Below are 26,199 nucleotides of genomic sequence, written 5' to 3'. Positions count from 1 at the left end.
CTTTACAAGTTTCGATTCCTCACAGTTACTGGAGGTTCTTCAGGTACAAACATAAAAACAAATCATTAATGTTCTCAATTATTTTCAGAAATACACTTTTGTCAATAGTGTAAACACAGATCACATTCTCTGCATTTCCCTCATCACTCAATGGCATGTGTGCATGTCATCCATGTTCTAGCTCACGGTTACCTTTTTAAAACTAAACCATTCCCTTCAGCCCAAATCGTAAACTTTAACCGAGTGATCATTTATGACTGCTTTCAAATTCGTTGTCATTAAAAAAGGGTCAGTACATGCATATATCTCATTGGTCTCATAAATAATTACATTAGAGATTGGTTTTATGTTTTGTCGCATTAGCTGTCAGTTTGGCATGCCATTCTAGCACTTTACCTGGGGAATTAGATGCAGCAGTGCATCTCCAGAAAGAGTCCCAACAGCTAAGCCCACAAACATCTGCAGTATAAGTTTGTAGTTTTCTTCACAAGAACTGAACAGTAAAAGAGTGGTGCCAAACATGGAACCCACTGTAAGAATGATTACTGCAATAGTGCTGTAGCCATACCCTGCAACAAGAAAAAGACACACATTAAGCATGCATTGTTTTAAAAATGCATTAATTCATCATATGCTTGCAAAACCTGTACTGTCCACATATTTGGAATGGTGTTTATTACAATATGAGCATCACATACTTTATTACATGCACTCTGTTGATCCATTTTGTACCACAAGTGTTAGTACTTCTTTGAAGAACAATTTTAATATGCAGGTACATATTTTAGGAAGGCATGCTGAAATCCTTATGTCAGTCATATAATGTGAAAAAGTATTTTCACCAGATTTGCCTATGATATGTGCTGCATCTGTTTTCATGAGTCTTTAGGCATGTTCGATATTTTTACCAAGAATGCATTGTATGATATGATATGATATGATATGGCATTTATAACGCGCCTATACACAGGTGTTTCAAGGCGCGACGAGGCAGGGAGGGGAGGAACAAGGGGAGACAGACAACGATCCTACTAGGCCAGGTGTCATTCAGATCGCGCAAGTGCAGGGGTGGGGGAGGGGGAAAAGTGCAAGGGGAAGGGGAGGGGGGGAAGTGCAGTACAAGGTAAGTGGCGTAAAGTAATACATAAATAGGGCCAGCTGGTGGCAAGTGCAAGGTAAGTGCAGAACAAGTGCTGGAAAGGGGGGGGGGCTGTAGGGATACAGAGACAGTCCCGCAGTGCAGAGGGGATTCCAGGGCATCAGTGCAAGTGGAGAGTGGCTGGGCCCAGGACCGAGGCCGTTAAGAATGGTCCAGTTGCAGAATCAGTGCAGTTTCAGTGAAGAATAATAGCTATATTGTTGAGAACACATAATTCCTTCCTGTCTCACTGGAGATTTAAGTTGAGAGTAAGATTTGAAAAATTAAGATAAGCATTGAAAATATGTTAAACCACTAATCAAGCTCTGCTGCTCACACAACATCCAGATCCATTCAAATGTGGAAAATATGCAAATGTACCTTCGAGTCATTGTACAGAAAGATCAGTTTCCTAAGTTGTTCATGGGTTCGGCCGCTCTCAAAGAAGGGATGCACCACAACAGCCTTAAGCTTAATGGTGACCAAACCAATTTCCTTTATCTTGGACCCAAACATCCTGAGCAAAAGAACACACCACCACCCACCACTCACCGTCTGTTGCTCTAGTCCCTCGCCTGCAGTCATTACATCCACTAAAGCTCAGACTTTGATCTTAAGCGCAAAATTACAAATTAGGAAAAGAAAGAATTTGTGTTCCTTCCACGATAAGACTCTCCAGATAATCCTTTCCGGCATCCTTCAAGAAAATCCTACTACAGTTATTACGATTATTGGGACATTCTCAACTTTCTTCTCATCAATGGAATCACCCTCTATGATCATCTTCCATCCCAACAAACCAAGGTTGCAGTCGGTTCAAAATGAAGCCTGGCGACTCCTCACTCACAAACGGAAATATCTACTAATGTCACATTTTCTGAACTATCTATACTGGCTACCCGAATCACTCTATTTATATCACTGTGCCATGGAGTATAGTTGCTGTTACCATTCCCCCCTCTACACTGGCTATGGTGTACAGTGTATGCCATGATTATGATTAAACGGAACACTCATGTTCAGAATGATGACTCCCGTTAATTGATAGCCAAACAATGAGGAGGACGTAATGGGAGAATGAACATAATATAATACTGTCACATTGAAATCAATATTGGATTTAGAATAATTAAATCAAAAATTCATTCTGATATTAAAGCCTCGCATATCTACTCTAGGTCAATGTTCATTTTCTTTGGTCTTTTTAGCCCTCAAGCTCTCTGAAGAAGACTTTGTTTTTGTGATGAACTGTATATTTTCCTTGGCCTTATGTCACATATTGGACAGAGAGATGGGTTCATGTCCTCTTGGGTTCGCTCCACTGCTTCACTAGGCAATACCTGTACTTCCCCCTCTTGCCCTGGGGGCCATTTATTGGCTTTTTATAGATACCTATTCTTCCCCAGCAGGTTGGAATCCCCCCATCTTGGTTCTTCATATGTTAGAATGAGTTATTTATTTGTGCTGGTGGTCTTGATAATCCTGCCAGGGTCTGGGGTAGCGCTCCAATCTAGGTCCACTGGTATTGTATCAGAGATTTCAGGAGGTAGTCCTTGCCTATCTCTGGGTCCTGGAAATAAGGCATCTCAGTATAGCCATTTTCTTCAACTTGTGTTCTCCTACGATTTGACTGCACTGGTCCTCTCTCCCTATCCGACACGGGTGGACCCTCATGACTTGGGTTACACTGATTCTGTTTGTTTGATTGTTTCTTATCTTGTTTGTCTTTCTCTTACTATCCGGTCCCTTTAGCTTTGCAAACTCATGTTTTGTGTTGCTGCCTTTTCTGTTTGTCTTTCTCTAGCTATCTGCCCTCTTGAGGCTTCTCCTAGTTGGTTTACTCTATCTGGCCTCATTGGCTTGACTATCTCAGGCTTTCCACTACTTGCCCACCTTTCCTGTTCTGTGGCATATTCTGGCCCTATTTGCTATGCTGCATAGGTTCTGCATTGTTGAATATCTTCTCCCTCCTCTGGCTGCAACAACACTCTCCCTCAGCAATGCCTTCCTAACACCCACCATGAAACCTCCCCAGTAAGGAGGTGTTGCCTCCTTTTGTACCATTGCTGACTGGTTAACTGGGATAATAAGATCTCTGATTTGTGGCTGTGTTTCTCCCTTGTTTTCATGAGTTGGAATTAGCATTTACCCCTGGTTTCACTTTCTCCCCATATGCGTGTGCCTCACTCCTCCTTATTCCCAGTAGTGGAATGCGTTTGGATTAGTCCCTGTACAGTCCCTGTACAGGCCTGCCATGCTATGGTCAGGCAGAATGGTCATGGCGGCTTCCTGGGCCAATACACTAACAGCCAAGCTCACTGGAACGTAGCCCAATGGTCTATGAGCAAAAGGAGTTCCAAAACCTTACCCTGAATCCTCTCCTCTATTCATTAGCGTCCATATATTTCTTTGGGGCAGGTCTGAATTTTCCCCTTAATTGGACACCTACTGACCCCCACATTGTCTGAACATTTTGCCTTGTAACACATTTTTTCTCCTATCACCTTACATTTCCCTGGTAATCAAACTAAAAGGCTGCAGCTGATCATCCACTCTCCGCTGGTATTCACAAATTACTATTAAAAACTCTTTCCTGAGAGATTTACTTAGGCTCTCCATAAAACATCTATTTTAAATTCATATGCCGATGAATTGCAAATTATCTTTCCTTAGCCTGTGTCCCACTGGATGTATAATGCTGCCTCCCTTCTCTAATCTGCTGTGGAACAGTGCCTACGTTCTCCCCATCACACTGAATTATACACCAGTGCCTCTATTCCCGTGCCCCATTAGTTCCAGGGCACAGCCTGCATTTCCCTTGTCACCTCCTATGGCAGCTTTAGAGTGTAACATCTAACTGTGAAGCTTAGTCTCTCCTTTTTTCATGGATATCACACTGACATCTTTTTCCACTCCTATTTTGTCCCCTATCATATTGTATGCAACTGCGGGCATCCATACCCTTCTTCCCATCATGGAAGTTGTGATGCCGAGCTTCCTTTCCCCCTCCCCTGTCACAATGAATGTAGAGGGCAACCTCTCTTCTACCTTGTGACACCACTGGGTGTAAGCAATGGACTCCTTGTTTTCCCACCTGACACAAATGCTACAATGGTTAGCTCGCCTTCTCTTCACCACGGTTTATTGGGTACAGATCTCTTTATATCCATCATTCTCCTTATGTGCCTTTAATCGTATTATGCCTTGCTCACAATGCAAATTGTGTTTTATAAAAATATACAAGATTTCAATGAATTTACCAAGGATGCCTATTGCAATGCACTTGCAATTCCAAAGTTCAGTTGACGTCATATGCCATATTAAGTGAAAATGATTGCCATCATGCCCAGGGTTGCTGCAATATGACATTTGATGGTGCTAACTGGTGTCACACTATGACATTAAGGAATGACTATTTTCAGTTTACTGGATGGGACAGAAAATGAAAAGACATGAGTCTTCCAATGGTTGGGACCAAGGGCTGGACAGGGGCAATTCCAGATTGTAGCAACCCCCTTGCCGACACATTAAGCAGTCAACTGTATTCTAGTTTTCAGAATAGCCACATAATATTCATTTCATATATCCTGCATTCATTAAAAAGATACTTGTAGTAAGTCCGGTCCCTCGTAATGGATGGCACCCGTGTCTTGTTATTGAGGACCCCTGAGTAAATGGCAAAATGTTCCAGTTGCGCAGCCTGGAAGTTGATGGGACCGCTGTGCAGGGCAGCAGTCCTCCTGTGCCAGCACGAGGAGTGTATGCCCCTTGGCGCTCCTGTGTGTTGGGGTGCAGTGTTTGCCTAACCACTGTCTTTGCTGGCAGTAGGTTGCACGATAGTGCATGGCCCATAGTAGAACTGTGGGTTGCTGTAACTTTACAGTGCCAGGAATCCCTGCAGCTATGACATTATCTATCACATTCCCTTCTATAACTCCAATGTTGCCCCAGCAAAACAACGTAACATGAAAGTGACTATATTATCCCGAGGAAGCGATGCTGCCAGGCTGACATGACAATGTGCTTTATTGGGGCAGCAGTAGTGCTGGATTGTTTAATTTGACTTCACAAATTTCTGCCGGCAATGCATAGACACGCATGTTAATGTATTTTACTGCAGGGACATTGGCATGCGTTCTTTGTTGAAATTGTAATTATATTTTTCATATACAATTAACTGGAGTAGTATGAAATTTGCTTGAAATAAATAAAATGTAATTATTATATGTAACTGCTTAGTATGCTGGGTATACATGCCACCATTCAGAAGGCATGCAGGAAGCACACTGAAGGAACAAGTTACTTAACCTGTAACCCCTGTTATCTAGCATGGATATCTTTCATGGATTCACATGATTATGAATATTCCCCATTGTCAGGCTGGGAATCCTCTGTAACAATAAAGCAGTTTTTCTTTTTTTCTCTTTTTTTATTATTGTTTTGGTTTATTTAAACCTATTCAAAAAAATGAATGTTACAGAAAATACAGATTTACTTACAAAATCGATCTTAAAACCAATTAATTTCATAGAATACATTTATTACAATTAAACAGAACAAAATATGTAGTACGAAAATTAGATTAAACAAAGAATGCTACAATAAAAGAAGAAAACACATTATTTTTTTCAAGTAGTCAAGGTAGAACCTAATCATGTTACATCACATACATTTTTTTTAAAAGCAATCACTCAAATGTTTAAAACAATTGAATCTCCGTGTAACATTGATAACCATAGTTGTTCAGTAAATACTTGATGAATGCTATGTACAAACTGCGAGAAATAGTAAATGTGTTCTGAACATATGAACAGTACATGAAAAAGAGATTCCTCCACCCCAGTTTTTAAACAGAATTGACAATATTTCTAAGTAGAAAGATCTGGACTACGTACATTAAAAATGTCTTGAGTACTGTAGACATTAAATCGAAATCTCATTGTTTTATTCCTGATTGCTCTAGCAGGATATTTTTTTAGATAACATTCTAAATCCGGATAACATTTAAATGGAGAAACAACCTGCGGATAGAGTTTGGTACTAAAAATAGCAGCATTATTTTTGCACCAATCATTAGCTATAATAAGCTTCTTTATCTTATTTGGGCTCTGAATTAATATTTGTAATGACGATCCCAAATTTGAGAGAACGAGTTCACCCTCTTTTTTGAGTTGAGAAATAAACACTTCCGAGTCGTTTTCGCCCAACAAATAATGCAAGCTTACATTTGAAGAAACAGGAATACATTTTCTCAGTAAGGATAGCATTTTCCACTGTTTGGCACTTTTTAAAGATTGTAAACCCAATTCATAACACAATGCCTCGATAGAAACACATTTTGGAATGAAAGAAAGAACTCTATGCCAAACAAGAGCCTCTACAACCAGGAACTATCCATAATGCAAAGAATTCCAAGCCGTAAAGCAGTCCGGGAAGCACCTTCATGCGATAAAATTCTCTACCCAGAATCATGGTGTATTTGCTGTATTTCCTCCCAATAGGTCTTAGCTGCCTAGAGACAGACATGGCCTTTGCCTTAAGACAGTTCATGTACAAACAATTAGATTGTGAGCCCGATATTGAATAGCTTTGATACTGCAAAACATTTCGGCTTATTAGAGTTTTGTCTTCGCATTTCCATCTGAAGTTTGAGTGGCATTTATTACCCTTACCAAGATGAAGGATCTTCATGTCTAATTAAATCATCAGCATAAGCTATCCATTGTAATCGCAAAGGATCCAATTTCGGTGAAATCAAACCAGCGGATTCTAGTGCTTTACCTGCCCTGGAGTCATATAAATTAAATCGCGTAGGAGCTAAAATACAGCCCTGACATAGCCCGTTTTCTGTTGGAATACCCTGAAACATTAAGCCATCGGAATTCAGTTGTTCCCTCATCTTGGTATTCGTATGCAGATGGATAATTATATTTAGCAGTCCCTCATGTAGGCCCATTTCTGACAGATTTTGCCACAAAATTGACCTATTGACCATATCAAAGACCATTGATCAGTCCATTGATGCAACATACACAGATAAGGCACTCTTAGTCCATGTTCTCCTCTTTAGGCTAGTTAATATAAGACCCCCGCAGTCAGTACCTACGTTTCCTGAAACTAATGTGTCTCTGATCCAAAATATTGTTGTCATCTATCCATGCTTGTAAGTGTTCCAGGACTATGGATGCAAAGATGTTCGAATTGGCATCCATCGAAGCAATTGGCCGGTAATTCATAGGCCAGGTACGGCTCCCCTTTTTAAAAATTAGGATGACATAGGATGTCTGCCAGGACAAAGCAATTTTGCTGCTCTCAATCGAATTAGTGAAGTCGATGTTCAATATTCTGGGCCACAGAAATACATTCTGTTTGAGGATGTTAGAATATTAGGTCCTGGAGTTTGAGGCCTTGGATTTGACTATGTGTCTAGAAATATTCTGAATAGAGACTTCAAGAGGTAATTTGTGCAAACTGTCCATAGGAAGTATGCAACATAAATCTGGTGCTTTGTATGTACGACCCAGATATGTTCAGGTATCGGATTTATCACCTAGGTCGCCTCAGTACTATTTATTAACAGCCAGAAATGATGTGAGTTATAACCTTTCGAAGATGACAGCATTCTTTCACCGTCTTTCTGGTGCAGAGTGGACTTATAAGCTATTGTGTGATTTTTATAACTTTGTCTGATACGTCTGATCTGACTTGTCTGCAGGGATTTTACGCCACCACTTTTATGTACGTTTCTGATTTTTTTACGTAGGGAGGTTTTTCTTTCTTAACACCAAGAGATCAGGGGGGTAATTCACAGAATATAGTGCAGTAGTAGCGTACGTGGCTGGCGCACAGAGGGAACGTGCACCAGCGTGCGCCAGCCGCATGCGCCAAACACATTTCCATGCACCGCGCATTCATGGATTACAACATCCAAAACCAGCTGTGGCGCACCGACCCTGCAACAGCGCCAGTTACGCCCCCAACCCTGCCCCTTGCACCAAAAACAGCCGCACAAATCCCCTACATTGCGCAAAGCCCAGTGCCCCAGCACAAAGCCCCAACAACGAAATTGCACCAAAAACGCCACTCACCCCTCGCGCGCCACCCAAATCGCGTATGAAGTCCTCGCGCACCCCTCAGAATACGTGTACCCCGCTCACGCCAGCCCAATCGCATGTAAAACTCTATGCGCACCCCTCGGAATACGCGTACCCTGCTCGCACCAGCCCAATCGCGTTTAAAACTCCTTGCGCACCCCTCAGAGTACGCTTACCCTGCTTGCAGCAGCCTAACCGCGTGTAAAACTCCACACGGACCGCTTGTACTATGCGTACCCCACTCGTGTCAGCCCAATCACATGTAAAAGTCCTTGCGCACCCCTCAGGCTATGTATACCATACTCGCGCCAGCTCAATCGCATGTAAAACTCCACGCGCACCCCTCAGAATACGCATACTCTGCATTCGCGTCAGCCTAATCGTGTGTAAAACTCCATGCGTACCCCTTGGAATACGCATACCCCGCTCGCGCCAGCCCAATCGCATGTAAAACTCAACATGTACCCCTCTTACTATGCATACCGCGCTCTTGCCAGGCCAAATCGCGTGTAAATGTCCTTGCACGCCCCTCGGACTACGCGTACCCCACTCGTGTGTGCTCGGATCGCCCGCAAAGGCACCTCGCAAGCAGGCCACACCATAACAGAGCCCTCTCACCCCCTGTGAGCATGCCAGCAGGCAGCCAACACCACAACGGAGCCCCCCACCACCTGTGAGCATGCCAGCAGGCAACCCACACCACAACGAAGCCCCTCATCACATGTGAGCATGCCAGCAGGCAGCCCACACCACAACGGAGCCCTCACCGCCTGTGAGCATGCCAGCAGGCAGCCCACACCACAGCGGAGCCCCTCACCATATGTGAGCATGCCAGCAGGCAGCCCATGCCACAAAGGAGCCCCCCCACCACCCGTGAGCATGCCAGCCGGCATGCCTTGAATCATGGAACACAGCAAGCCCCGACTCATGTCCCCGCACCCCCATTGACTGCAACCTGCCAGCAGGCCCCGACTCATGTCCGCCACCCCACCCCAATTGACAGCAACCTGCCAGCAGGCCCCAACATGTGTCCCCCCACCCCACTCCCAGTGACAGCAACCTGCCAGCAGGCCCCGACTCATGTCCCCCCATCCCACCCCCATTGTCGGCAACCTGCCAGCAGGCCCCGACTCATGTCCCCCCACCTCACCCCTATTAACAGTAACCTGCCAGCAGGCCCTGACTCATGTGTCCCCACCTCCATTGACGGCAACCTGCCAGCAGGCCCCGACTTATGTGTCCCCATCCCCATTGACAGCAACCTGCCAGCAGGCCCTGACTCATGTGTCCCCACCCCAACCCCATTGACGGCAACCTGCCAGCAGGCCCCGACACATGTGTCCCCAATAAACATGTTGTCACAACATAAGACCATGGGCCTCATTACGACCCTGGCGGTAGGGGGTTAATGGAGCTGGTAGAGCTGGCGGCACCGGTAACTTGCTACCGCCTCATTACGAGGTCTGCTCGCGGGTTACGCTAAGGACCCCTGGTAAAACACCACCATTAACGGGCCCGTTGTAAGCATCCTCCCCATTCCGATTGAGCCCTAGGGGGGCTCAAATGGGCCCATCCCCATGGATGAACCGGGTCCGAGTTCCTTGAATGGGGAAATACCGGGCCCTCCAAGGTCGGAATGGCCCAGTATTTCCCCATTCAGGGAAGCCGGACCGGGTACCCGGTATGGGGATAGCAATGCCGCTAAAAGCGGCATGGCTACCTCCATAGTCGTAATGAGGTCCCATGTCAAAAATGCCAATTGAAATCCCACCCCACGCCGCACCACCCCAGTGCAAACATACAACCATCCATTGTACCCATAAAATGCCCCATTGTATGACATTCACAATAGCACACATGCATGCACCCAAAGACATGTGCAACAGAGCCACACAGCAGTGACACATGACTGAGCCAATGCTGACTGACACAAAAAATAATGAGTGTACACCACACCAATAATGAACAGTTGTGAAAAGTATTAAAAAATCATAAATGAGAAAATGTAAAGAAAATATGAAAATGAAAAAGTCATGACCGTCCAGTGAAAAGAAATGCAAAATCCCAGAAGAATGAAAATCCAAAAAAAATGTTAACTGAATAGTGGTCCATTTCCAAAGTCCAATAATCGAAATCTAAAACGAAAACCATCAAAAACCATTCCTTCATGGGATAAAAAAAAATTATGTACAGGTCCTGAACTATTTACACTGAAAGTCTGAAGGGTCCATGATCCCAAAACAAAATGAAACTACATAAAAACCTATAAAAAACACAACTATATACAAAAAGTGGAGCAAAGTCTGTGGACTCCAAATCATAACAAAAACCAAAATCAAACCTAACCCTAAATAACTATATACAAAGGCGGCAGGCTAGTCCGACCGCTCACTTCTAGTTCCGGGCCAGGGCATCATCGAACTCCACGTCGATGTCCCGGAGGCGGGCAAGTTCCGTGGCCTCGAGGGCTAGCAGGGATCTTGCCATAGACTCCCCCAACTCCATGCGAGTTGCCATGAGGCACTCAGCCCGTCTCAACTCCCAGTGCATGGAGTTCTCCATCATGACCATCGTGAGCCGTGCCCTCTCCGCCCGCAACCGCTCTGCATCGATTTGCTGGCCCAACCGCTGCTACACGGCAGACACTCCCAGTCCTTGGTCCTCCTGCCCGTCGGCCGATGCCTGCCCCCAGGATGTTGTTGGCCCCGAGTGATGATGCCTCCCACGCTGAGCCTGCTGCTGCCTCAATGCCAAATTGCCAAATTCCTCTGCCACCACGACAGCCTCCTGGATGATGGTATCCCTCGGCGCCGTCATGCACGTGCCCTGCTCGATGATGCCTGCACAACCATCATTTTCTGGGGTCCAGTTGGTGGTGTGACCACCCCTGCTGTACCTCCAACTACCGACTGTGGCAGGGATGTGTTCTCCACCAGCTTGGCCGCGGGCTCAGGGGCAGCTCCACAGGGGGCCCAGGAGATACATGGGTGGGAAGACGGCACAGAGGACAACTGGCGCATAGGGGGTGCAGTTGAGGAGGGGGTTGCAAGAGCATCCAGCCCACAGAGGATCCCTGTGCCGGTGACCTGTCCTAGCAAGTCGAGGCAGGCACACAGGTATGCAAAATGACACGCATTGTCCTGCCTAGAACCCTGCATGTCATCCAGAATACCACGTGTGTGCAACGTGACACTGGCTAGGACAGGCTAAACACGGTCACGGATTGCCACGTCCGCAGGGAGAGGAAGGCCAGTTGTTGTAGACGCATCCCCTCCTTGCGAAGGGGTCTGGACGTAGGCATCCCTGCTGGTGCAGGATGATACAGTCACATTATCAGGGACAGGATTACACACAGGCACCTCCACAGTGACCTGTGCTGCCTCCTGCCCGTGGACTGCTAGACCACCTGCAGCAGTGGAACCACCCCCTCCAGGCCCTGTGCATGGGGCTGATATGGCCTCCTCCTCAACCACACCCCCACCAACATGGATGACTCCATGCCGTCTTCCTCAGTATGCTCCTGTGGAGGCTCAGCTGCCCCTTCTGCTGCTGAGGAGTCCACTTCCAACCTTGGCCTCTTGGACCTTCCCTCCACAGCTGCGGCCATGGACGCGGCACCAGACTCCTCACTCCCGGAAGATATTGTTACCTGGGGTGGGAGCTGGGCCTTGCGTTTCTGTCTGGCGGTGGCATCCATGCCGCTGGGCTCCACAGCACCGTCTCCGCCCTCTTCATCAGTCAACGCTGCAGACAGGGAGAGACAGAACGCAGGTATCAGGGCACCGTACAATGGTAAAATAGGCACATGACAATTGCACATGAGTGTCAGTGTCAGACATCACAGACGGCATTACACTTCCCAACACTCAATTGAACACACACAAATGCACAAACATGCAGGGAACGTGCAACAGTCATCAGCATCCATACACATGTAACTGCATGAACATCCAAAGGGTGGCATGATGCCACAAGCAACATGGGGAGTGCCGATCACATGCACACATGCCATCAGACAGATATGCATCTGGACATCTTCACCTCCTGTCACAGTGCAATCATCGGCAACTATGTCACATCTGCCAATCAGGTACCCAGATTTCTGTGTCACATGCATCCATGGTGACACACATACCAAACAGACACATGCACATATACACTGTTAAGTACATGAAGTTGGGATCAGCATCCATGTGTCACACACCAACCATGACATACTCAGACATGCAAATATGTGTGCATCTCCACATGCAGTTGGGCATCATGCATCTGAACACATACACCATTGATGTGCATCACACATGAATGGACTCACATGCAGCACGGTCATGTCCCTGCACACACACATCCATAAATCGGCCATGTCACACATATGTCCAAGCTGCACACTTCTGCCACACCTCAACATGCACTCTGTGGAATGAGAACGCACAGACACTTATTGCTCGACTCCAGAAGGGTCTGCACCTTGAGGACCTGGTGATGAAGCACTGGGCATATGCGTTCCAGGACCCTCATCTGGTTGATGGCAAGTTGGACCTGGCACCTCCCTGCATCCACTGCACGAAGGAGGCGCTGGTTCTTCTTGAGGGTCCTGGACTTGAAGTCCTCCCAGCGCTTCTTGATGTGTTTTAAGTCACGAGTTGCCACCCCCTCCGCGTTGATGGCAACCATGATGTCCAACCAGATCCTCCTCCTGTAACGCTCACCTGATTCCCGTAGAGGCGCCGGTCTTGACTGGGCGTATACCGTATCTTCAAAGGTGATGTGTAACACACGGCTGGCTCTTTGGGCTGGACCTCTGTGCACTGTATGTCTGGCTCGAAGGGTAAGATGTCTGCAGATAGAAAATGTGGGATTAATGAACTGGGTTTTTGAATGCCTCTCTCTTCTTCCCTTTCTCTTCTCCTGTAGAACCCCAAAGGTTAACGCTCTCACCTTAGGTAAGTGAACGCCGTGCTCTCCATCTGCCTCGAGGCAGGGTGCTGTAACCAGTTTCTTCACTGGATAAGGGGAGCAGGCCTCTTGACTTCAGAGGACTGCTGTCCGTCGTTTACTGCACGAACGGTAAGTTTCGAGTAATTCTAATGTCTTTAAAGTCTTTAGTAATGATGTCTCTTGTTTTGCAGGGTTCCGGCGATGGCGGATGGCGGGCTGAAGTGAGTTGAAGATGTAGCCCGTTTGATGAATAGAAGCGCCTGGAAGCACGTAAGTAAGCGCTTGTTGCCTGCTTCACGATGCGCTCTAACTGTCTTTTTATTTTGCAGGTACAAGTTCGGGGCGGCTGCAGGGTGCCGGAATACCCACTGGGTTAGATGTGGAAAGGAGTAATGGCACGTGAGTATTAAAGTTCCCCAATGTCTTTAAACGCACCTTGTTTTGTCTTTCAGATGCGGGATGCAGCGCCGAAGGCCTCCGGAGCGTGCGAAGAGTTGGTAAGCTTTTGTCTTTCAGATGCCGGAATGCAGTGTGAAGACCTCCGGAGCGCACGAAGAGTAGGTAAGCCTTTGTCTTTCAGATGCCGGAATGCAGCGCGAGACGTTGGTGACAGCCGATGGACCAGGTAAGTGAAGAGCTGTCACTGAAGACCGTAATGCTAACCTGTTCTTTCTTGTCTTTATAGGTGTTGCTGAAGACTGGATTCAGGATGGTAAGCCTTTTTCCTTAGGCCCAGGATCAGATGCAGAAGACACGATGAGCGTTCTGCTGCTGAGGATGCAGAATAACACAAAGCAAGATTCATCCATCGGGTGTGGTTTAAATAGCCTCCTGTAGTGCTTAGGTGTCTCATTCCACAGCCACGCCTAGGTAAGAAAAGAGTTCCTGCTTTCCAGAAGAGTTCCAGTGTTCTGAATCTAGGGAGTGGCTCCTGCCCCACCCAACAGGAAAAGTAGTTCCAAACAGAAGAGGATCAGAGACTCAACTGGCAGGCAAGTAAGCAGCAAGGTCTGCTGCAGGTAAGTCCACCCAAGCATTATGTGCCCGGCGCTTCCAGCGCTGGGACTGGGCATATTTATGAGCCTGGTGCCACTGGCGCCAGGACTGGGTCCAAAAGGTCCCAATTAGGACTGGTTGGCACTCGGAACCTGGGTTATGGATCTGCTTCCAAGGGAGTTGGGAAAACCCTGACCTTTTGGAAGCAGAGATCATGACAGTACCCCCCCTCAAGGCCCCTCCCAAACCGGGCTTCTCCGGGGGTTTTGGCTTGTCAGGAAATGTTCGGTGAAATCTTTTGATTAGGCGAGGAGCGTGGACATATTCAGCAGGTTCCCAGGATCTCTCTTGGGGGCCGTAGCCTTTCCAGTCAATTAGGTAGAATAGTTTAGATTTGGAGAGCTTGGAGTCCAGAATGCTTTTGACTTCAAACTCGAGTTCTCCATCAACTAGGATAGGTTTTGGAGATTTGGTTAGTCAGGTTTGAGGTTGCACGGGTTTTAATAGAGAGACGTGGAAGACCGGATGTATCTTCATGTGCAGGGGCAAGTCCAACTTGACCGCTACTGGGTTTACTATGGTAGTGATGGAATAGGGACCAAGGTATCTTGGGTTGAATGTGCGTGGCCCTTTTAGAGGTAGATATTTGGTGGATAACCAGACTTGATCCCCTACTTGATATTGAGGGGCTTCCTTCCGATGTTGATCTGCTCCTTTCTTGTATTGTTCTTTAGCCCTTTGAAGGTGAGAAACAGCTTCCTTAAAGGCTTGGGTGATTGTAGAATGCAGGTAGTCTACTGCTGGTGTTTCAAGATCTTGGAGGGGATCAAACTCCGAGGTTCGAGGGTGACTGCCGTACAAAAGAAAAAACGGGGTTTTCCCAGTTCCCGAATGGACAGAGTTATTGTAGGCATATTCGGCTATCCAAAGGATGTCTTTCCAAGTTTTTTCAGTTTGTTGCAGCATGCAGCGTAGATACTGTTCCAGAGTTTGATTGGTCCTCTCGGTTTGTCCGTCGGTCTGAGGGTGGTGACTGGTCGATAGTCTCACATCAATTTGAGCCGACCGACAGCAACTTCACCAAAAATGAGAAATAAATTGACTACCTCGATCCGAAATTAGAACCGAAGGAAAACCGTGCAGTCGGACGATGTTTTCGAGAAATTCTCGGGCCAGAGTTGCTGCTGTTGGCAAGCCTTTGAACGGAATGAAATGCGCCATCTTGGAGAATAAGTCCACGATTACTTGAATCGTATTGTATCCGGAGTATGGAGGTAGATCGGTGATGAAGTCCATAGAAAGCGTATGCCAAGGGCGAGGTGGGATGTCAATAGGGCGTAAGAGGCCTGCTGGTCTTTCATTTTGACTCTTGTTTTGGGCGCATACTCCACAGGACATTATAAAGTCTCTGATATCTTTTTTCCAAGACGCCCACCAGAAGTAGCGCTTGATCTTTTCTGAGGTCTTGGCCATACCGGGATGTCCTTCCATTAAAGAATCGTGATAACAAGAGATTACTTTTTTCTGTAAATCTGTGCTGGGTAGGTATAATCGTTCTTGGAAATACAATAAGTTGTCCTTTACTGCAAAGTCCTTTCCCTGCAGATGCCAATTCTGTATGTCTGCTGGAGTTACAAGTTGCCTGGCTTTATCCTTAACTTCCTCTATGGATTCTGTGGCGATTACACCCAGAATTCTTTGTTCGGGAATGATTGGTACAGGTTTAGGGTTGATCAAGTGTTCTTCCACTCCCATCCGAGAAAGGGCATCAGCTTTACCGTTTTTTGTACCAGGTCGATAGGTAATTATGAAGTCAAACTCGGCAAAGAATAATGCCCAACGGAGTTGTCTAGAGGTTTGGGCTTTTGCGGTTTTCAAATATTGCAGGTTTCGGTGATCCGTAATCACAGTAACGGTGTGTCGGGCCCCCAGCAGATAATGCCGCCAAGCCTTAAAGGCAGACTTGATAGCCAGAGGTTCCTTGTCAGTAATCGTATAATTGATTTCAGGAGGCGAGAATTTGCGGGACCAAAATGCCACGGGATGCAACTGATTGGTTACCGGGTCCTTTTGTGATAGAACTGCCCCCATGGCAAGGCTTGAAGCATCAGTTTCCACGATGTAGGGGAGTTCGGGGCGAGGGTGTTTTAAGATTGGTGCAGAGATAAATTTAGTCTTCAAATCCTAGAAAGCTTGTTCCGCCTCGGTAGACCATTCAAAACGTTTGTTTTTCTTTAACAAGGCAGTGATGGGCTGGACTATTCGAGAGAATTCGGGGTTAAACCTGCGGTAAAAGTTAGCGAAGCCTAACATGCTTTGCACACCTTTTACGGAGGATGGTGATGGCCATTTGAGAACTGCATCGACCTTCTTTGAATCCATACGCACTCCGCCAGGTGATAATATGAATCCCAAGAATTCAACTTCAGTCACATTGAAAACACATTTTTCCAACTTAGCGAAAAGTTTGTGTTGACGCAATCTTTCGAGGACCATTTTCACGTGTTTCCGATGTTCAGATTCCGATGAAGAATAAACGAGGATGTCGTCAATGTAAACAACAACACACACATCTATGAGCTCTCTGAGGACATTGTTCATAAAATATTGAAAGGCGACCGGGGCATTACAAAGTCCGAAGGGCATGACCTGATATTCAAATAGCCCATACTTGGTGCGGAAGGCCGTCTTCCATTCACCGCCCTCTTTTACTCGTACCAAGTGGTAAGCTCCTCTAAGATCCAGCTTTGTATATATGCATGCTTTTCTGACTTGGTCCAGGAGTTCAGGGATCAAAGGTAACGGATATCTATTCTTAACGGTGATCTGGTTCAGGGAGCGATAATCTATACAAGTTCTAAGGTCTCCTTCCTTTTTTGGAACGAAGAACAAAGCTGAAGAAGCAGGGGACTTGGAAGGACGAATAAACCCATTTGCCAGGTATTGATCCAGGTATTGTCGAAGGTGAAGGTTCTCAGGCTCGGTGAGGGCATACATTCTACTACAAGGAGGAGTAGATCCAGGTATCAGGTCGATCTGGCAGTCATAAAACCTATGAGGAGGTAGAGAGTTAGCCTGATCCTTCCGGAAAACATCTTGGTATTCTAGGTATTCGGGAGGTAACTGGGGAGTCTCTGAAGAAATTGCTGCCAGTGCAACACCAGGCGGAGGGTGACAAGTAGAGACACATTCTGGAAACTGGACCGTTCTTGCTCGCCAATCGATCAGAGGATTGTGTTTCTCTAACCAAGGTATTCCTAGAATAATCTGAAACTGAGGGGCCTTGATCACATCGAACACGATCTTCTCATGGTGTCCATCTTGACTTACTAGCGTCACTTCTTGAGTGGTATGCGTTACTGGCCCGGAGGCTATCTCCGTACCATCCACCGTAGTAATGACGTCCTTCACAGCCTTGGGACAAAGAGTTAGATTCATCCTCAAAACCATTTCATGATCCACATAATTGCCGATGGCACCGCTGTCGACATAATCTTCAATTGCATGTAATCGATCCGGATTATCAGGGCTAATGAGGACCATAGGTATCACGAAATGCAAGGTCACGGAACTGGTTTTCACGCTCGGCAAGAGGACCTCTATTCTTGTCGGGCGAGTTTGTTTCCCTGCTCAGAGTTTGTAACTTTGGTAACTGCAGCTCCTACTGCCTTCTTGGCAGGTTTCACCGGACAGTCTCGAAGAAAGTGCCCTGAGTTTCCGAAATAGAGGCATAATTGATAAGCTAGGTGAGCTATGGTGGTGTAGGCCTTCATCAGGACGGGAGTTTCTTATGGGTGGAGTATCCCATGTGGTCTGTTGGAGTAAACAGACGGAGAGTACGTCAGGAGTCAGTTGATTCAAAATAGTCTAGCAGTATAGATGTAAGTAAATACAGGTAGGAAACAAGTGGATGCCGGTTCTTACCGGATCCGGAGAGCACATTGGCTCAAAGCGTCTTAGTGTCCGTGTACACTGAGAAGAGATAGAGCATTCATCTTCTGAAACGCGGTCACTCCTGTCAAAAGGAGATTGTCACATGTGTGCACCTTACATGCGGGACCCTTGTCCGTATTACGCTAGTTCACATTAAGGCAACACAAACAGTAATTATTATTGCTCGATTGTGTTCCCGCACTCTTGTGAGTGGTATACACATTCTGACTTTAATTATTTCAAGCAAAATATGTCAGGACTTGACACCGGCACTTGTCCAGACTGCTTCCCACTGCAGCCTTCCAAAATGGCCGCTGTGTATATAAACATCACCATTTCCATGGTAACGGCACGCACTAGAAGCCGCGCTGAAGCAGACACACTGCACTGCCGGCAGCTTTCTCATAGCTTTCTCATAGCGGTCCCCGGATCTCCCACAGGAGGTTAGTTCAGACAGGCGATATTACGCCTAAGGTCTGCACCTCCCTCCCCGCACGCCCACCTCGCACCTATTTACACTGTAAGGGCACGATCACTGCGGGATGCCTTTATTCGTATCTGGCAAGCGCCGCGCATGTCGCGCTGATGCACTCTATGATGTATGCCATCCCCTTAGCACACCGCATCCATTTCCTCTGCCATGCACCTCGAGGGCACTATTACCACCACCAGCCTTTCACTTCTCTCTAGTGGGTGATGCTTCCTGTGGTCCACCTACACGGGCAGCACTAGCACCTTTGTAGCGCCTCACACGCCACTGATTGCCCTTGTAGTCATCGATTGGGTATGAACACTATTACTCAGCTCGAGTGCACAGCACCACCTCACTCACCACCAAGATTGACACCGTTGGTTCTCCATTGAGTCCTTTCCTTTTTGTGTATCCGCAGCGAGGATTCCATTTTGGCCGCTCCTTGCACACTTACCACAGCCTGTGTTTAGAAATTGTCCATTCAACAGGCCTCTAGAGGTAAGATACTGGTCCTAGACCACCTAATTATTCAATTATAGCAAGACACAGCCTAATTGACCATTCCTTGATCTCCTTTTGACAGGAGTGACTGCGTTTCAGAAGATGAATGCGCCATCTCTTCTCAGTGTACACGGACACTAAGACGCCTTGAGCCAATGTGCTCTCCGGATCCGGTAAGCACCGGCATCCACTTGTTTCCTACCTGTATTTACTTACATCTATACTTCTAGACTTTTTTGAATCAACTGACTCCTGACGTACTCTCTGTCTGTTTACTCCAACAGACCATATAGGATACTCCACCCATAAGAAACTCCCGTCCCGATGAAGGCCCTACCCACCATAGCTCACTTAGCTTATCATAAAATGGCTGAAACACTGTTGTGTTGACTTGTTGTCTATGTTGTTGTTCAACTCTTGATTGTTTCCACACAAATGTGCTGATTATCTGATTATGACTGCACTAAGATCTCTAGCTTCCTTCCCAAGGAACCTTTAGAGAATTTACAAACATAAGAAATTGGTTTTTCAAATACTTACCATTTAATCATTTAACTCAGGTACTATACTGTGTATGTTTTAAATGTTGATTATCCTATGGCCCTAAAAGTCAAGTGTATTGTGACACTTACTGCACTTAAATTAAATCTGAACTGCAGTATACAGATGTTTTCACAATTCTGTGTCTACCAAATCGTGAGGTGACAAATCCAGAACGCAGTTGCTCTATTTTCAGCAGGTAGATCTCCATGACCTTGCTCAATTGTGTTTTTTTATCTACCTGGGCAGAGCAAGGCATTAACCAGGTGCCCCGTTTAATATTAATATATCATCTGTGTCATGGTTGGGAGGCCACCAAAGGTACAGGGCGGCAGAGTTGGGCGTCCTCCCAGGGTTGTGCATGGTCGGGGACGTGGCTGGGCTGACCAGGGGGAACAGGGTGGCCAGGGTGGCCGCAGAGGGGGAAGAGGCAGGGGTGCACCACTAGGGCAGGATGTCCGGCTATGTGTTGGGGCAGCCATGCCACCACCCCCTGCAGCTCCGGGAGATGCAGCTATTGCATTCGAAGCAGGCGCCCGCATGACCCGACAGTCAGTAACATCTGCTGTCACGGGCCCACCGGTAGTGGTAGCTGCAGGTGCAGCTGTGGCAACCACCACCCAGGCTCAGGATCGGCTAGCACATAATGAGTTGGAACCTGAGGACTCCCAGACAAAATTTCAGGTGGCCAGAAAGCACAGGCCACGTGTGTCCAGGGTTGCTGTGACCGATGCATACGTATCCAGGGCAGTCGTAACATCTGCTGCCCCAAGAAGCCAGGTGGTGGTAACTGCATGTGCAGATGCAGCCAACACCACCCCGGCTGTAAGTCTGCCAGCCAGGACTGTGTCGGTCACAGACCTTGGCACTGAGGCAGATGTGGCACTGGGTCCTGGCAACAGCACCCAGCAGCCACTGACTCAAACCAGGCCTTCCGTCCTGGTTCCACCGACCACTCCTTCTGTCAGTTCACCAGCGCACACTGCCCCTACTGATCAGGGCAACATTGGACACTCAGGGTCCATACCACCGGCCAAGAGGAAGATGCGTGCTCCTGCGCAAGAGGCTGGGACCCCAGACACGGCTCAGGCCTCTAGCACGTCGAGGAAGAAGCCTTTCAACAAGCAGGAACTGGACCTCCCTGTAGGCCACGTGTCGACACACGAACGTGATATACTGGTGGGTCCACAGTGCCATACTACGCCTGCCCAGCTTTAGGTCCACTGGCAGCATATTGTGGATGGTGTGAATGCCATGGAATTCTAGGTGCGGACAGCTCAAGACTGCTACAAGCATTGGAATTACCTCCGACGCTGTGCAAAACAAAAGCGTGCCTCCAATTATGCCATGACTCAGGTTACTGGCAGTGGGCTACCACCAGAGGATGATGCACTCACTCAGCACGAGGAGATCGCTGCAGAGTTCATCGAGTCAGAACTAATCCGTGGAGTGGGAGAGAGGATGGATTATCCAGTGAGTGTCGATGCGTGTTTGTCCAGAACATGTGTGTTTGGCTTGTGTGATGTGTTGTGCTTGACTGCCACTACATGCTATGTATACATGGTTGTCATGTGTGAGTCATGCACTGCTTCACTGATGCGTGCCTGTTGTGATGCATGCAGGATATGTGATGCACACAGGAACTGTCCTCATCACCACACATGCACCCTACTCACATGCAAGTCACTCGGCTGCCCCTCTGGTACATGTTCTGCTCTCCAACCTTGACTCTTACACTCCCTCTGTCATCATCCTACTTGTTCGCTCTTCTGCTTTTGACACAGTCAAACATTCCACCTTGCTAACTCATCTCCGTGACAACCTGGGCATCACCTATCTGGCTCTAACCTGGCTGACTACTTTGTGCTCTGATCGATCTTCCCGGGTACAACTTGGGTCCTTCTATCCTCTATCTCCCTCCCTACCTACGGTGTTCCCCAGGGGTCTGACCTTTCACACAGGCTTTTCAATCAATACCGGGCAACTCTCACCTACTGCATTTCCATTTTCTACTAATATTTCCAGTGCTGTACTGACGAAACCCAACTCATTTTCAGGCTTCCCTCAGCCACCTCCTCTCCTTCTCTCATCTCTGACTGCCTAATCACCATTCAAAATTGGTGTGCCGCAAATTATCCTTGTTTAAACGCCAACAAGACTGATATCCCCCTCATTGGTACACCCCCACCATCCTTTCCCCTCACACTCTGGCTGGCCTCCCTTGGCCTTCCTCCTGCCCCTACCAGCGAAGCTAAGGACCTCGGGGCCATCTTTGACTCCACACTTTTTTTCTCCGCACACATCTCTGATGTCACCAAAGAGTCAAACCTCTTACTGCACTTTCTTAAAGGCACTCTTCATTTCCTTTCCTTTTCACAGAAGCTCCTTCTCTCCCAAGCTCAGATTCTCTCGAGGATGGACTACTCTAACAGCCTGTTTACAAATCTACCTTCCTCCTCTCACCGCCCTTTACAACTAATCCAGAACGGGACTGCAAGACTTGTCCTGGGCCTCAAACCCTGGCATTGTATCTGTTTGGCTCTGGAATCCCTTCATTGTCTCCCTGTGGTTGCAAGGATTACATTTGAAACCCTTTGTATTGTCCACAGGGCTTTCTGGGGCATGGGTCCTGATTACCTAAATTCCTCCCCTCTAGAGCCCTTCGCTCCTCCACCTCAAACTCCCTCAGGGTCAGCCGTTTTTCAAAGGAACAAGCTGGTGGTAGATCCTTATCTTCTGAAGGGGCCCGCCTTCTCCCCTGCTGATCTGCTTTCTCTCTCAGCAATGCTGCACCTGGCCACCATCTGCCCTTCGGGCCCAGGTACCTGCTCACCCTGCCACCCTCCTGCACTGCCTCCTGGCAACCCCTCGCACTGGGGCCTGTATCAGTATCCATACAGGCCCCCTCTTCTTCTGCACTTATCTGATGCTCCCTTTCTGACTAACCTTCACTTGGCCACTCACAGGCTACACTTCCACTGTTTTGGATCACCATGTTTCTTTGCTTGTTAACTTATTGTTGATGTTATCATATCATATGCTCTGCACTCTCCTTGTTCCACCCTCCAAAGCACTTACTCCCCTTTCACTCCCCATGCACTTGTGCATTCCCAATGTCACTGGGCCCAGTGAGATAGTTGTTTTATTTTTTCCCATGTCCCCCTCCCTTTGCCTGGTGGAGATCTCAAACTGTATATTGTTGAAACACCATATGACTAGTAATATGGTGCCAACAAAAAATGTAAGCTTTATAACAAATGTTTTACATGCTACAGTGTGTAGCCCAAATAGTGGGTCTCTTTTAACAATATGATGACAAATAAAATTGTGTTTTTTCTTAATCTGAGGGATCTGTCTTTAAATGAAAAATACAGACCAATGTTAGGTGTCTGTTAAAACGGAGTGGTTTTTGCATACCTTCAGGTGAAGAAGGAAGGGATAGCCTACATCCTTTTGCATCTATATATTTGGGTGTTCCGCCATGCTTATGCTATGTGCCATCTCTTTGTTGCCATCTCTCATTTCTGCCTTGGATCTGTTCCTGCCAGAGGTTGTGTGTAATGCAGGTGATATGCAACATGCAGTTCACGTGTAGGCTTCACATTTTACACACATCAATTTCTGCTTTTGGGATACCCTTGCATTGCAATGCCACTGGATGCACGTCAGAGTTTGTGTTGTGTGTGACATGTCTGCTTCATGTGTTGGCTGTCGATGTTGTGATGTGTATGTGTGTGGTATGTGCTGCCGACGTGTGTGCTCATGTTTCTTTTGTTTATGTTACCGATGATGAGGCACTGGAAGCAGAGGATGAGGATGTGATTCCAGACACGGTGGTGGGTTTACGTCACCAACCTAGCACAAGTGGTGCTCGGGGGGTGGAAGACCACGAAAACCTATTTGTGCTCCAGGCCATCGTGTCCAGGGCTGACTCTGAGTCAAGCTCTGATGAACTCTCTGACCACCATGTTGAGTTGGATGTGCATCATGACGTGTCGTCACCGGTGAGTGACCCTGCAGTGGATGATCTTCTGTCCGTGACACCTGCAGTGATGGGCCAGGCAGTGTTGGAATGTCTGCCTGTGGTGGTTACTGACGCACGGTCACACACCACATCAGTTGCTCATGTTCAGGTCGACGGAGGGATGCAGTCCACGGCTCCTTGGGCCCGGCAGGTGTAGAGTCCGACAACGCTGTGGCCGTGCGCCACCGTGGACCACTGAGTGGGAGCATACCATGGATGCCATCATGCAGCAACAGGGGGGAGCAGTTTAGATGATGGCTCAAGGCATGGAGAGTGTGGCCCGTTCCATCCTCACCCCCGCGAGGAAGGTGCAGCTCCAACAGCAGGCAATGCGGTCCACGTGCCGCTCACTCAGGCTGGGCATGGCGGCCTCCAACAGGGCACGCCGAGCTGAAATGGTGGCTCTGCGCCAAGCAATTGCTGCTCAGGCAGAGGCACACAGGGAGGCCCTGTGGGAAGAACACCAATCCCTCAGATCTACTCTGGGTGTGCTCTTGATGATCCAGAGAACGCGGTCAGAAGAGAGGATGGAGCAGCTTGAAAACACCATCTCAGCTGAACTCTGTGCTACCCGGGATGTTCTCCCTATGTCATGTGAGGCCATGCAGGCAGAACTCTGTCATACACGTGAGACTTTGCACGAGGAAGCACGTGTATCACGTGATGTGATTCATGCAGACCTATGTGCCATAGCCACGCAGGACCGGGTTTACCAGACCCGCATGCTTGCTGCGGATAGGCGTGGTGAGGAAACTGTGCCATGTCCACCATCTGATTTACATCCAGAGCGTGACGACAACGACTTATCTCTCACACAGGTCGGGCCGTGCAGGTGTTGAGCCTATGGAGGCTTTTTTACATCTCAACATCAACACATGTGGGTGTTGAGGTGCACCCTGTAGTTCCCCCCTTTGCATGGGCTCGGTGTGACAGCATGTTACACAGGGGCATTGGGCTTCCGTCATATCTGTGGCCAGTCTGCAGTCCTACTTGTGTATACACCCTTAGTGGGTATTCCGGAAGGTTTCTCCAATGCATGTCTGCACTTCATTTTGGTGAGTATTTTGTTGACTATGCATTTCATCATATTGCTTGTGATGTTTTTTATGACTTGCCTGTCTATGTTGTTGAGGCAATTCCTGCTGTAGGCGGTACCATGCACCCTTTGGCTGTGCAACACACCCTGATGATGGGAGGGGTCCTTGAGGTGACAATGTCACATTGGGAGACTTGGGATACAGTGATTGGTCACTGTCTGACATTGTTGGGTACTCTGTACATGATGTATTCTGCTGGTCAATGGATTATCCTGTGTTGTGTTTGCTTTTGAGGTGTCAGGGGATTGGTGCGGTTTGACCCACTGGGGGGTACACGGGGGCAATGTTCACATGTGCTGTGTACAGAACACTGAGGGTCACTTCTTTTCACATGCATGTATTGAGTGCATGTCCCTACTGACACAAACACTTAGACAACACACCCCAACACCAACAACGACAACAACGTGCACCCAGATTGCCGATTGCCTTCTCAAGCATGCTGTGTCCCTGCAGTGCATGATCACTTTCAATTCCTTGATTATGTACATGCATCACAGGGTGCTTTTGGTTGATTGTACTATTTTTTCATGGTGCTCAAGGGGTTTCTGCTGTTTGGTGAGTGGTGTGTTGCAGGGGACACACACGCAACACACAGTGTTTTCATTGGCAAATTTGTATTGGCCGATGTGCATGGCAACAGGCTTTTGCTCTTTTATTGTTTGTACCGCTGGTGGCATGCATTTATGCCCCATGTTTTATGGGTGGGAGGTTTGGGTCAGTCATTTCATCAGATTGCATGTCAGGTGTAATTGTCTCGTGCCTGTTTACATTTCTCACGTGGCACTTCATGGCTATTGTGTCATGTGTTGTGCATTTGGTTTGCTGTTTTGCAGTTGCATGCCATGGCATGGTGTGGCGGACGGGGGTCATGGGAGTTGGGAGGTTTTAGGTGACATACCAGTAATTTCATGCCCTGTTTTGCAGGGGTTGGTGGGATATGCACCTTGCATGTGTTCCTTTTGGTCACACGTGATTGGTTATGTTTAAGTAGCTAGGGATGCACACAATGCAGCACTTCCATGGACACATTCTCAGGGTGGTAAGGTTGTGACAGTTGACTGTCCATTTGTCATCATCGATTGTCACCTGGTATGTGCCGGGCCTGTGTGCACTCCGCAGGGGTGGGTGTTTAGGTGAAGAATGTGGCCACAAGCTGGGTACGGGCTGCCTTACCACGTGCCCTTTCCCCTCCCATGTGCAGTGCCTGTGCGTGTCGTTGGGGGTGTGGGGGCACCACCATGTCCTCCGGCACGCCCCGCCATGTTGAAACGTTGTGCAGGACACATGCTGCACACTATCAGGGGTGCATATAGTAGCTACCCGCCAGAGCGGTCAAGGGAGCGGAAGCGTGACTTGAGCACTCCGAATGTGCGCTCCACTATGACCCTGGTTGCTATATGGGCTGCATTGTATCTTATCTGGGGTGGTGTGGTGGGGTTCCGTATTGGCATCATCGTGTAGGT

General features: G+C 47.6%; 1 protein-coding gene across 2 annotated transcripts in view; it reads right to left on the bottom strand.

Annotated features, from left to right (window-relative positions):
- The window catches only part of SLC39A12 (solute carrier family 39 member 12), a 787,521-nt gene that overhangs the window by 371,653 nt on the left and 389,669 nt on the right, over positions 1–26,199 (bottom strand). For both annotated transcript variants that reach the window (XM_069648578.1, XM_069648576.1), the window contains exon 7: positions 397–569. In XM_069648578.1, the coding sequence (XP_069504679.1) occupies positions 397–569 (173 nt within the window). The remainder of the gene's footprint in view (positions 1–396; positions 570–26,199) is intronic.

This window comes from Ambystoma mexicanum, chromosome 2q, assembly GCF_040938575.1.
Source record: "Ambystoma mexicanum isolate Mex_15411 chromosome 2q, UKY_AmexF1_1, whole genome shotgun sequence".
In the NCBI taxonomy this organism is placed as follows: domain Eukaryota; kingdom Metazoa; phylum Chordata; class Amphibia; order Caudata; family Ambystomatidae; genus Ambystoma; species Ambystoma mexicanum.
This window is presented reverse-complemented; position numbering and strand designations above follow the sequence as displayed.